Genomic DNA, 14311 nt, shown 5'->3' on the forward strand with positions numbered 1-14311 from the left:
GAACACTTCCTCTATTTCTCACACACGGAAGCCCAGCCCACTCTCAACTTTTCACACCCCAACTCTTCAGTTTCTCACATCAAAAATCACTTCTAGTCTTATACACAACTGATCCCTTCTTAAGGATGGTGTCCCATGGAAGATAAGGATAAGAAAAAGATAGTTTCGGTTCAATTTCAAATATTGGTTGATCCTTATCACCAATTCAAATCAAATTTGAATTAAATTTTGAACTAAACTTTATCCTCATCTTATAAACTTAGAGAGAGGTTGACCAACATTAGATGATGCAAAAAATCTCATGCAAAAATACTTTATGCATGGAGAAAGGTGATGGCGTGAAGAGAAGAGTCCAACTCAATTTGAACTCTAGATTTTCATTCAAATTCAAACCTATTTAAACTCAAATTTAAACTAATCAATTTTTAATTCTAAAAAAATTAGATGTTGATATAAAAAAGCTTCTGAGCATAAGAAAAATTTATGTAAAAATTTTTTTTGCTTGAAGAATAAGAGGACACAGAGAAAGGAGGTACAAGGGATTTGAATTCGAATTATTTTCTCATCCAATTAAATTCTTAACCCAACCAAATTAGGTTAGACCCAATTAAATTATTAAATATTATTTAATTAGATAATAAATAGTTTTAATTAAATTTTAATCAAATTAAAAATTAATCGAGTTCAAGTTCTGATCAAATCAGGAATCGAACACCCTTAGCGATTAGATCATCTTATAACCTAATCGGATCAAACCAAATTAAATCTAATTTAATTAGATTTGAATCAAACCTCAATGCTCAATCAAATTAAATTAATTAATAATCTAATTACTAATCAATCTTCTTATAATTTATCAATAATTAGTGAATTAATTTATTATAACTTTTGTACAGGGTTAATCATCAATCGAATTGACTATTTTATCCTAGAACGATTCTTAATCATCGATCAGCTATATAATCAATCAAAAAAATTTTTTAAGTGTGACCCCATAGATTTGAACTTAAACTAATAGTATAGAATAATCTTTCTATATCAATTAAAGTGATCATCTAGCAATGATACCCGATGTTCGAATAGGTTGAAAGATTGTGAAGCATCATTCAAGAACCTATTAGCATATGATTACCGTATAATTCATCTCTTTGACCCAAATGCTCAAAGTGATCTAGGATTTAACTGTCAATCCTGATATGGTCATCCAATTATATTTTAATTTTCAAAATTCATCACATGAATTATCCCTATCGAGGTTTTACTGAATTGAAACATACTGATATATTAACTCCTACTTATTCAGAAGGATCAATTCTATCTTGACTCACACACTGACTTTTTAAGTACTTAACTGTGCCCAGAAATCTTTCATCATTGAATTAAAAATTCAGACAGTCCGACACTAAAGCACAGTGAGTTGCTTGCAAGTCATCATAGTGATCTCAAGTCGGAGGGATACTTATTACCCATATCCTTCATGAGCTACTCTTGACAGTAGAGTACATAGCAGTTGGTCACGTTTAGTGAGATATACTCCTATATCTCAATTGTATGCCATGCCAGTATCTCCATACTCTTTGATTAAGAAGATAACCAATGTACATGGAACACAATGACCTATACTTGATATAGCTATTGTCCTAATAATAGTATATCATTTGGTCGTAAACTTAAGGTTTAAGGACTAAATAATATATCCTCCTATATCGAATCAAATAGTCCTAAAGACTTCATCACATAATAGGAGTTCAAAATAAGATGTACACAGTGATGAAAAAATAAATAATATTTATTAATTCAATAATTCATATACAATTACAATAATAAGCTCAACCGTTAATAAACTGATGATTGACTTTGAGACATAATTTTCAACAATCCTTCAGTTGGACGTATTCCTCACTATCATGATTGTGGTCATGATGAAAGCGATAATACTTCCGTTTGTTTCATCAGGTTGATGGGGTCTTCATCAGTGGAGATCGGTGGGGTAGCTTGGACCTTAATCCTCATAAGGATCTAGACTCGAGGGACAGTCAATGGAGCATAATTGTTATAGCTGTGAGGTGGGGCCCTTAGTTGAGGGCTTTTGTAGGTCAGGGGGATGTGACCTCAGAATAGTTCGGGCGTATGTCCGCTTGTGCATACTTTTTTTGTTGGAGGTCCGACCTTCATCCTGTCGATGCACAAATTGGCCCTACTTGTACTTGCAGGCTTGGGTGCTAAGCGACCAGTGTAATCCCTTAGATATGTCTTTATCGAGGGAGTAAATAAGGCACTCATTGTGGAGGCCTCGCTTTAAAGCCAACATGGTGACAGTTTCATCCAGATTGTCAATTTTCAATGTGGCCATGTTGAAACGTGCCACGTAGTCATGCAAAGACTCTCCCTCTTCCTAGTGGAGGGAGGAGAGGCTGTCTGAGGTCCTTGGTTGGACTCGACTATTGCTGAAGTAAGCAATGAACTACATCTGAGTTGCTCAAAAGAAGAAATGGACTCTGACTAAAACTCGGAGTACTAGATGCGTGCTGCCTTCTTCAAGGTTGTAGGGAAGGCAAAGAAGAGGAGGGCATCCGAGGTACCCTAAAGCATCATCAAGGCCTTGTAGTCCTCCAAGTGATCTAGGAGGTCGGTGGAGCCATTGTATTGTTCCATTACCGACATCTTGAATCGAATCGAGATCGATTCTTAGAGGATGGAGCAAATGAAGGGTGGTCAGGAACTAAAGTTGAAGGCATCGTCATTCCCTATGCCGCCCATCTGGATCTTAGCTAGTGGGCATTCGATTTCGCAAATCTTTCACTCAAGATCTTCATCTTGATGGGGCTGCCCCGACCGAGGAGCATGGCCTAATGTCGAGTCTCCACCAGAATAAGTAGGAGATCATCAGCATCGCCATCTGTGGGTGGCATCTTGGAGAGGATTCTCCAGGATCAAAGATTGGTCTTGGCGATTGTGCCGAGATGGCTGTTATGATCCAGGTGGTGTGCCCAAGGCCCAGGAGACCAAGGCTAAGGCCAAGGTCCATCATTCATGAGGGCTTCATGGAGACTCTAGGGCTAGTTGGGCCCTAGGTTGAAAGGATGTGGGCCTTTTGGGTTCTTGAGGTCTAGGTTATGTGGGCCTCAAGGGACCAACTCTTTATGGGCCAGGTCTGGGCCCAGGAGAGGTGAGATTAGGTCGAGTCATGGGTGTATATGGGTTTGGGTTAACCTAATCTCCCATAGAGTTGGTCAAGGGAGTTTTGGGTTTGGGTCACTTGACCCGATGTTTATATATACATGTACTTGTATAGGTTTGATTAAGTCAAGAAAATAGATAACTCTTTCTCCCAAGTCTTTCTCTCTCTCTTCTTCCTCTCTCTCCAGCCATCTTCCATGCCTCAGGAGCAAGAAACCCTAGGGTTTCTTGCCGCCAGTCCATAAAAGGAAAGAAAGGAAGGGAGGCACTAGCCCCTTCCCCCTTGCAGCCGCCTACCAGATCTGCTCTCCCTCTCTTGCAGGCATCCAAACATCAGGTCCAGGATCTAAAATCTCTTAAGAAGAGGTTGGTACAAGTCTCTCTTAGATCTGGAGTTGATCTGAGGTCGTTTGAGGTGCGGATGAAATCTCTATCAACAGATCTACAAGAAAGACTGCAGCAGGACAGATCTGCGAGGTCTGTCTCCATCTATCTTCTTCCCCATCTAGAATATCCCAATTTGAGATCTATAAATTGGAAGACCTCGGTCCAGGTTTGATCTGGTTGGGTACCAGATCTTGAATTTTTTAGAGATAGTTTCAGAGGTGTTCTTCATCTAGACCGAAAGGCTGATGAAGAAGACAGCAATCAGGCTGATTTCGTCAAGGGCCTTGGATCGTGTCCAGACGACTCCAGATCTATTTGTTGCTAGTTCTGCTGCACCCAAGGTCTGTGGGAGGAGCCGAGATCATGCTCCAATAGTTGGTATCAGAGCCACGGTGGTGAGGAAGCAGTTCCAAGTGTGAGAAGTTGAAGATCCCAAGTGCTGAAAATTTTCAGCAAGATACCATCAAGGTATATTCTACACTTCTTGAATTTATATTGCTTGTTTGGCTTGGATCCAGTCATGGGCAGCAATATGAAGGTTGATTTTGAGAAGTTTGATGGCAAAAAAAATTTTTCTATGTGAAAAATTCGGGTGGAGGATCTTTTGGTGCAAGCAGATCTGGATCAGGCTTTGGATGAGAAGCCTGAGGGAATGACGGATAGACAGTGGGCATCGTTGGAGAAGAAAGCATGCTCGGTGATCAGAAGATGTTTGGTGGATGCAGTGTTGTATTCGATGCTGGAAGAAAAGACCCCGAAGGGCCTTTGATCGAAGTTGCACACCATGTACATGGGGAAGAATATGTGCAACAAGCTGAAGCTGAAGAAGAGGTTGTATAGTCTTCGGATACAAGAGGGATCTGATGTGATTGGCCACATTCAGAGGTTCGACCAGTTGTGCACGAAGTTGGTGAATAATCGGGGTGAAGCTGGATAAGGAGAACAAGTCTCTATTACTTCTATATTCGCTGCCCGGATCATATGATTCTTTGGTGACTACACTGCTCTACGGCAAGGAGACTCTGGAGTATGAGGACATGGTCTCGGTACTGAGGTCGAATGAGCAGAGAAAAAAGTTGACCAGAGATCGGGCTCCCCAGGAGGGTTTGGCAGTAGGGGAGAGGACAGGTAGAGGCAGAGGCAGAAGCAAGTCCAGGGGGCGGTCCAAGTCCAGGAAGGGAAAGAAAGAGATGAAATGCTTCAAGTGCAACGAGTTCGGGCACTTCAAGCGAGAATGTCCACTATGAAAGAGCAAGAAGGGAGAAAGAAGTGGCTCAGAATCAGTGAGTGTAGTTGCTGGGCAGCAGGTGGAGGATGATCTACTTGTGGTATCAGATGGTCACAGGCAGTACACAGAGGAGTGGACACTAGACTCTGCGTGCTCACATCACTACACACCACACAGGTCTTGGTTTGCTACATACACCAAGACAGATGAGGGATCAGTGACTCTAGACGACAATCATCCTTACAAGGTGGCTGGGATAGGGATAGTCAGGGTGAGGATGTTTGATGGGATTGTGAGGACATTGACAAATGTTATGCACATCCCAGAGCTGGAGAAGAATCTGGTGTCACTATGCTACTTGGAGCATAGTGGATACAGCTTCAGCAGTAGGGCTAGAAGTGGAGTACTGAACATTTCTAATGGAGCTATGGTGGTGATGAGAGGCAGGAGGTTGGACAATAACCTCTATCGTATAGAGGGATCTGTGGTGACCGGAGAGTCTGATGCAGCAGCTGCAGCACAGGACCAGGAGGGGACTTACAGGATGTGGCACCACTGCCTAGGCCACATGGGTGACAGGGGGCTGAGGGAGTTGAGCAGGAGAGGACTCATCTCTAATCTGGAGGATGGTGCTACAAGGGAGATCTGTGAGCCTTGCCAGATGGAAAAGCAGAGGAGAGTTCAGTTCACCATCAGTACAGTCCGGAGTGCAGCCCCTTTGGAGTTGGTACACACGGATGTGTGGGGACCAGCTCCAGTTTTAGCTAGGAATGGAGCCAGATACTTCATGACCCTGATTGATGATTTCTCAAGAAAATTCTGGATTTACTTCATGAGAGAGAAGTCAGAGGCCTTCACCAAGTTCAAGATCTAGAGAGCGGAGGTGGAGAAGGAGCAGGGGAGGAGCGTGAAGTGTCTGAGGTCAGACAATGGTGGGGAGTACACCAGCAGAGAGTTTCAGGACTACTGTGAGGAGTGTGGGATCAGGAGACACTTCTCAGTTAAGAGGACTCCACAGCAGAATAGGGTGGCCGAGAGGATGAACAGAACATTTTTGAAAAAGGCACGATGCATGAGGCTGCAGGCAGGGCTTCCAAAGGAGTTCTGGGTTGACACAGTTGACGCAGTGGGTTACTTGGTCAATCGGTCACCTCACACTAGGTTGGATAGCAGGCTTCCAGAGGAGGTGTGGTCTGGGAGGACAGTTGGGCTGGGCCATCTACGGGTATTTGGGTGCACGGCCTATGTGTACATTGGAGCTGGTGTGCGGAGCAAGCTAGACGCCAGATCACGCAAGGCGATGTTTCTAGGCTATCCGCGAGGAGTCAAGGGATACAGGCTGTGGGATCCCTTGGAAAAGAAGGTCATCATTAGTCGGGATATGACTTTTGATGAGGAGTCAGTCCTACGGAGGCGAGCAGGCATGGAGGAGCAGCAGGAGCAGGAGGAGGTCCAGCAGGGCGCTGCTGGACAGCTTACCTCTTTTATTTTACCTCTTGCAGGTACTACGGGAGGACATGACATTCAGGTGGAGAACCTACCTAAGGTGTCTCCACAGGTGGAGAGGACTCGGACGGATGATCGAGGTGGAGAGGTCCAGCAGGAGCGAGCTGGACCGAGGACTGATATCGATGTTGCCCTACACAAGTCCAAGAGGACCATCTGGCAACCGGACCGATATGGCTTCGAGGAGACGCTGTCATATGCCCTGGTGATAGTGAATGGAGACCCATATACGTATCAGAAGGCTATTGAGAGCCAGGACAGAGAGCGGTGGATCCAGACAATGTCCGAGGAGATGCAGTCTCTCCACCAGAACCAGACGTGGCGATTGGTGCAGTTGCCACAGGGGAAGAGGCCCATTGGCTGCAAATGGATCTACAGTCGCAAGGACAGAGTGGAGCTGGTTGAGGCCTTGGGATACCAAGATGGAGATTATTATGATCCAGGTGGTGTGCCCAAGGCCCAGGGGACCAAGGCTAAGGCCAAGGTCCATCATTCATGAGGGCTTCATGGAGACTCTAGGGCTAGTTGGGCCCTAGGTTGAAAGGCTGTGGACCTTTCGGGTTCTTGAGGTCTAGGTTATGTGGGCCTCAAGGGACCAACTCTTTATGGGCCAGGTCTAGGCCCAGGAGAGGTGAGATTAGGTCGAGTCATGGATGTATATGGGCTTGGGTTAACCTAATCTCCCATAGAGTTGGTCAAGGGAGTTTTGGGTTTGGGTCACTTGATCCGGTGTTTATATATACATGTACTTGTATAGGGTTGATTAAGCCAAAAAAATAGATAACTCTTTCTCCCAAGTCTCTCTCTCTCTTCTCCCTCTCTCTCCAGCCATCTTCCACGCCCTAGGAGCAAGAAACCCTAGGGTTTCTTGCTGCCAGTCCATAAAAGGAAAGAAAGGAAGGGAGGCGCTAGCCCCTTCCCTCTTGCAGCCGCCTATCAGATCTGCTCTCCCTCTCTTGCAGGCACCCAAACATCAGATCCAGGATCTGAAATCTCTTGAGAAGAGGTTGGTACAAATCTCTCTCAGATCTGGAGTTGATCTGAGGTCGTTTGAGGTGCGGATGAGATCTCCATCAACAGATCTACAAGAAAGGCTGCAGCAGGACAGATCTGCGAGGTCTGTCTCCATCTATCTTCTTTCCTATCTAGAACGTCCCGATTCGAGATCTATGAATTGGAGGACCTCGGTCCAGATCTGATCTGGTTGGGTACCAGATCTTAAATTTTTAGCGGTAGTTTCAGAGGCGTTCTTCATCTGGAACGAAAGGCTGACGAAGAAGACAGCAATCAGGCTGATTTCGTCAAAGGCCTTGGATCGTGTCCAGACAACTCCAGATCTATTCGTTGCTGGTTCCGCTGCACCCAAGGTCTGTGGGAGGAACCGAGATCGTGCTCCAACAATGGCATCGCCTGGGGAGCAAGCTGAGGTGGCTATCATTTCTTTATGGCATGCTAGAGGTTCTAGGCGGCATTCATCAGCACTTCGACCTGGCGGACCAGGTTGTTGAATCACTAAGATTCCACCATCATGGATAGCTGCTTTGGCTCCACCGAATTGCGCATAGCAGATGACCAAGAGGTTCCACCCTATCCTCACCAACCCGATGGTCGGAGAAAAGTGGAGGAGCAGCATAGTATATGTTAGATGAATGTCTGACCAGGACACCATCTTTCAAGATCTTTTCGATACCGTACGATGCAGCAGAAAAAAAGAAGAAATAAAATAGAAAATAATCAAATACGTAGATCAGCCAAAAAAGAGCTCGCCTCCACGAGGCATGCAAACTTCACTATAAAAAAAAATATTACAAGAAAAGATCTCACCCTCAACCCTCGTACATCCAATTTCTTCCTCACAAGAAGTTCTCCCTCACAAAAGCTCTCTCTTTAGGAAGATCCCTCTGAACCCCTGAAGTGACTGTTGTTCACTGTCCAGAAGTCCTGCTCCTTCTTTCCTCAACATCGCACATCTCTCTCTTTTTCTCCACGAGTTCGGTCTCCGTTGAAGCCTGTGCGCATCCACGAGATCACCAGCCACCACACAACCTCTCGTTCCACTATACAGGCCCTTTTAAGGGCCTTAAACAAGACTTTGATTAGGATTAGGAATCCTAATCAAGCCCAAACAAAGCCCAGAATCCTCCCCAAGCTGTTGGATCAAGACCGCAACATCCCAGAGCCATCTGATCACGATCGATCTATGGAATAGTATCGTGGACCATATGAAATGCATGAGAAACACCCATGTAGTCCACGTGCCCGACCGTGGACCACCCGATCCACCGTGGACAGAGGTATATGGGCTGCTGAGCCCGTTGCGCATGCACATGCGCATGGGCCTGGGCCGGCCCACACCCGTGCGCCTAGGCTTGGGGCGCATGCCCCATGCGCCCGGGCCTGGGCCGGCCCGTGTGCCCAGGCCTGGACCGAGCCCGCCCGCTGAGCTGCGCCCTGCACACACCAACCTGCATGCTGGGCTGTGCCCCGTCGCACCCAGCTGCATCATCACCGCTCCGCCGACCCACCACCGGCCACTGGTGGTCCTCCACCACCTCAGATTTCGTGCCGACTTCAAACGTGCGTATTTTCTTCGTTCGAGCTCTGTTTAAGGTGATCTTGATCTTGTTGGACTCCATTTTTTATCATGAACCTCGTTGTGGGCTCAATATAGATTGAATCTCGAGGTATCAAATTCTAACAATCTCTATCTCAACTCGATATTCGGCCTTCTCCTAACTCTGAGAACTTCTGGATCTTCTTGCCTCCATACCCTGGGGCAATCACCTGCTGATCATAGATGGGCATACATGAGAATCAAGCCAGGTCTCTTGATCCCATCTCCATCGAATGCTGTGCTCCTCCTGACCTGAGATCTGCTCGGGGCATCATCCTGCGGCAATAGAAATCTCACCTTGCGATGTCACTTCTCATCCTCCCGAGTCTCTTGTCTCGTACCTGATCCACCTCTACCTGGAGCTCCACCTCGCTCTGGGCTCCTCTTGGCTCTGGAAGCTCCACCTCGTAATAGGCTCCCCACCAGATAATAATATCCTCTTCTCTCCTTCTTCCCCTTCAGAATAATCCTAACGTCGCATAGCACCTTCAGGTTCCTCCACCAGCTACCATCCTGTAGCCTCTCGAATCCAATCTGCTTAGTGAGATAAGATTTCGTCTGAAATCGAGTATATATCGGATCTTCTTCAATTTTTTACTGCACCATCATGTGTCCTCCAGCTGACCGTCCCGATACCTCTGATCGCATAGTTCGATCCATCCGACAAATAAATAGTACCTTCACTATTCTCCAGAGAGTCAAACTGCTCCTCTCTGTAATATACATGATGGGTGCATACAGAATCTAATATCCATTATTGAAAAAAAGTAGATATCTCGTCAGATATCTCTAGAATATCTCTCTCTAAATCGCTACTGGTCGTTGCCACAATAGCCATCGTCTGATCTTTGAGTTGAGAGCAATCTCTGACTAGATGCCCTAATTTATCACGTCAGTAATACCTGATTTTGCTTAAGTCCCTTCTGGACTTGGATCGCTCACGTCACGATCTCCTGTCGCTCCATCTACCACCTCCAGCTCTTCCAGAAGCTACCAAAGCTGAGCTATCGCCACTTGAGCTCGAAGTCGAATTCTTCCTCCTGAGAACATCATTCTGGACTATTACCGCGGTGATCTCATCCATTTTGATGGTGCTCTTCCCCACTAGAAGAGCAGTCACCAAAGACCGTACGAAGGTGGAAGCGATGCTAGCAAAACCAGCACCCTTGTCTTTTCCTCAACATTCTCACCAATGCTGAGGAGGTTGGTGAGGATCTTCTGGAAGTAATTTAGATGCTCCTGCATGCACTGTCCCTCAGTCATCTGTAGCTGCTAAAACTGTCTCTAGAGAAAAAGAGTATTGGTGAGAGATTTCACCATGTACAACTCCTCGAGCTTCGACCACAGCACTGTCAGAGAAGTCTCATTAGGCACATGGATCACCACCTCATTCGCTAGATATATGCAGATGGTACTCATCGTCTGCATCTGTAGCCATTTTCAATCCCGTACCTCTATGATGATTGGCTTCTCTTCACACAAGAGAGCATTAATCAACCCTTGCTGGATGAGCACATCCTTTATCCTTACCTGCTATAAAGAGAAATTGCTCTTTCCATCAAACTTGTTGATCTCCATCTTGATTGATCCTGTCTTCTCCATCTTCAGTCTTGCACACTACCACTGCAATCTGCATCCTTGTACCATCATGTTATGATACCACTTGTTGGATGGATGTCTGGTCAGGACACTACCTCCTAAGATCTTTTCGATACCGCATGACGCAGCAAGAAGAAAGAAGAAATAAAACAGAAAATAATCAAATACGTAGATCAGTCAAAAAAAGCTTGCCTCCATAGGACATGCAAACTTCACTATGAGAAAAAAATATTACAAGAGAAGATTTCACTCTCAACTCTCGTACACTCAATTTCTCCCTCACAGAAAGTTTTCCTCACAAAAGCTCTTTCTTTAAGAAGACCCCCTTGAACCTCTGAAGTGACTGCTGTCTGCTGTCCAGGAGCTCTGCTCCTTTTCTTCTCAACATCGTACGTCTCTCTCTTTTTCTCCATGGGTTCGGTCTCCGCTGAAGTTCGTGCGTATCCACGAGATCACCAGCCACCACACAACCTCTCGTTCTATTGTACAGGTCCTTTTAAAGGCCTTAAACAGGACTTTGATTAGGATTAAGAATCCTAATCAAGCCCAAACAAAGCCCAAAAACCTCCCAAGCCATTGGATCAAGACTGTAATGTCCTAGAGTCGTCCGATCGCGATCGGTCCACAAAATAATATCATAGATTGTACAAAACGCGTGAGAAACATCCACGCGGTCCATGCACCCCATCGTGGACCACCCGGTCCACCGTGGACCACCGATCCACAGTGGACCGAGGTACACGGCTGCTGAGCTCGCCACAGGTGTGCGTGGGCTTGGGCCAGCCTGCACCCACGCGCCTGGGCCTGGGTCAGGCCCGCCCGCTGGGCTGCACCTTGCACGTGCCCAGCCCGCGTGCTGCCATGCTCTGGGCCGCGCCCCGCTGCGCGCTGCCACAGCACTGCCACTCCACCGGCCCGCTAATGGTCCTCCACTACCTCGAATTCTGTACCGACTTCAAACGCGCGTATCTCCTCCATCCGAGCTCTGTTTGAGGTGATCTTAATCTCGTTGGACTCTGTTTTTCATCACGGACCTCGCTGTGGGCTTAATGTGGATCAAATCTTAAGACATCAAATTCTAATAGTATACTCTTTTTCTTAACTGTGGGCTTAATGTGGATCGAATCTCAAGACGTCAAATCCTAACAGTATACTCTCTTTCTTAACTTAGGTTGCTGTGGGCGAATGACTCTTCCTCTAGCACCAATCTGTTGCATCAAAACTCCAGAGATGCTAATATAGTTGAAGGCGAAGGAAGGTCCAAGTGATGACACATCGGAGCGGATTTATAAAAAAAATCTCCTCATACTGAAGGTGGGGGCCTCTGATAGATGATCCTCTGATGATTAAGTCAACCAAAGCTTGAGCACAAATAGAAAAAACGAGTATGAGAGCTAGTGGTGACTCAAATTGGCCCACTAGAACTTACCTTGGAGGTCCCTTTTTTTTACTTTCTTATAAGGAGGTATTGGAGTTTATTATGTTTAAGCCCATAGATTGTTAATCGTGGATATTTGTTACGCCCACATGACCACAATCTGAAAATTTGTTGGAAGATTCTAATAGATTGTTCATGTGACCTGATGAGTTAGCAGAGTCGACTCGTAGCCGAAATGCCGTCTCAATCAACTCTGCATCAGCTTGGATTCTTCGATCTTATCCTTGGTGGTCGATGAGATCTCAAACTAAAGGTCGATGAGAATAGCATGACTTTATTCTTATGTTAATAAGATATCGATCCAAAAATTGATGATGATCCCAATCAAAAGATCGATGGGAGCCTAAGTTGAGGGTCAGATGAAAACCGATAGAGCCGCTTTGTCCTAGCATTTCCCGTGATAGACTCGATGGTACCTATCATCTGGATCCGTCTCAGTGGTTTATCTGATCAGTATTTTTTAGGATGTCTTCAGTATTTTTTAGGATGTCTCAAGAACATTGGTTGCGATGATACGATCCTATAATAGTCATATTTTTCTAGCTCATTTAGAAATAAACAAATATATGGATAGATGAAAATCTAATTCGTATTTATTACTAAAAAATTCGGAACATTGGCTCATTATCGAGATGATTGGAATGCAATTTTTAATTTATTTAATATATTAAGAAAGATTAGCTAATAATAATGCTTGAGAGAGAAGAAATGGAAAGAAATTAGGAAAAGAAAGCATAACATCTCCACTGCCAAATGTCATAACACACCTGACCACACGCAGAACGCAGGAAGACTGTATTCACAAGCACGCATCCATCATCTCACATTAAGACATGCACTCATGGCGATGCTTTAACTACACAAAACCCGACATATGGCGATGCTTTACTACACAAACCCCCTTCCCTTTGGTACGTATTAATATTACAAACCCTGTCTGCTAACGATCGTTGATTCAACCAGCGATTTCGATGGATCTCACCGCCGGTTTGTTGACCTCCTCCTTGGGCACTGTGACGGTGAGCACGCCATCCTCCATGGCCGCGGTAATCTGGTCCATCTTCGCGTTCGGCAGTCGGAACCGCCTCAGAAATTTGCCGCTCCTCTCCGCGCGATGCCATGTATCGGTCCTCTCTCCCTGCTCCCGGCTCCGCTCACCGCTGATCTGGAGGACATTGTCATCCCCCACCTCGATCTTGACCTCCTCCATCTTGAGCCCCGGGAGGTCGGCCTTGATGACGTGGTCCTTCGCCGTCTCCCTCCAGTCGATGCGGGCGGTGGCGAAGCCGGAGGTCTCGCCGGGCAAAGAGAGGAGGCTGTCGAAGAGGAAGCCGAAGCGATCGAAGGGATCCAAGCGATCGAGAGGGAAGGAATCGAAGATGCTCGAGCCGAATCCGGAGTCGCGAGGAATGAGCGACATCGTTCTTTTCTTTTTCAAGGGATTGGAATTGGTAGAGAGACTGAAGGGAAACCTCGGAAGGTCACTCTCACTTCTGGTGATGCTGCGAGTGGATGAGGGAGAATGAGGGGGTATAATTATAGGGGATTGGGGGTGGAGCTGGGCAACCATTTTCTGGAGTGTTCCTGACACTTCTGTTAAAATATGGCGGAATAGTGAAATTAAAAAATTGAGAATAATTAGATTAATTACCCAAAAAAATAATTAGATTAAATAATATAATTTTTTAAAGAAAAGAAAAGAAATAGCTAATTATTTTTATTTTTTCATCTCGAATGTTAAATTAAATTAAATAAATAAGTGACAAAAATAGAATATGTATGGTTCATCATGTTTAAGTTATTTATTTTTCATTTTTTTAAAATAATTTTTTTATGACTAAAGAGATGAAATAAATGGACTCTCCGATTAACGTGTTTGGGACAAAACAGAATATAACGATTGAAAGTTTCACATTGGAGGTCCAAGTTTGGCGATCTATAACTCGTTGGAAAGCTTTAGAACACATTATCTCATCCAACCTTAAACTACATCATTTTCCTATTGTTATTGGGCAATCAAAGTTGTTATTTATTATCTTAGAATTATTTTGGTAGGCTTAGAGAGTCCAATTTCAATCGAAATTGAATCTAGAAGTATAGTTTGAGTTGTAGATATGATTTTGTGCTATTTTTTTATTTTAAGTTATTTTATATTTTTGATAAATTAAGGTTGAACTCTTATAAATATGGAATGATTCTTATGTATTGAGATATTAATCATAATAATATTGAACCTTATTTCATTTTATTTTTTCACTGTTATTTTAAGAAGATGGTATTCTTTTTTCAATATTTTTGATGTGGTCGTATTTATCATTTATCTCCAATTCAAATCGGACTCAACTTATACTAAAGTTGG

At 44.7% G+C, this 14311-nt stretch overlaps 1 protein-coding gene across 1 annotated transcript; it reads right to left on the minus strand.

Annotated features, from left to right (window-relative positions):
* Positions 1-12671: 12671 nt before the first annotated feature.
* Positions 12672-13537, minus strand: LOC105033911 (17.6 kDa class I heat shock protein). The gene has a single exon (XM_010908887.4). The coding sequence runs from the start codon at positions 13520-13522 to the stop codon at positions 12908-12910; it is 615 nt and encodes a 204-aa protein (XP_010907189.2). The 5' UTR covers positions 13523-13537; the 3' UTR covers positions 12672-12907.
* Between the last annotated feature and the right edge of the window lie 774 nt (positions 13538-14311).

Source organism: Elaeis guineensis, chromosome 8, assembly GCF_000442705.2.
Source record: "Elaeis guineensis isolate ETL-2024a chromosome 8, EG11, whole genome shotgun sequence".
NCBI classification, from domain to species: Eukaryota; Viridiplantae; Streptophyta; class Magnoliopsida; order Arecales; family Arecaceae; genus Elaeis; species Elaeis guineensis.

Bases quoted from the DNA above. Each gene is read 5' to 3' on its own strand.
- LOC105033911 (XM_010908887.4), bottom strand. From the start codon at position 13,522: ATGGTTGCCCAGCTCCACCCCCAATCCCCTATAATTATACCCCCTCAT.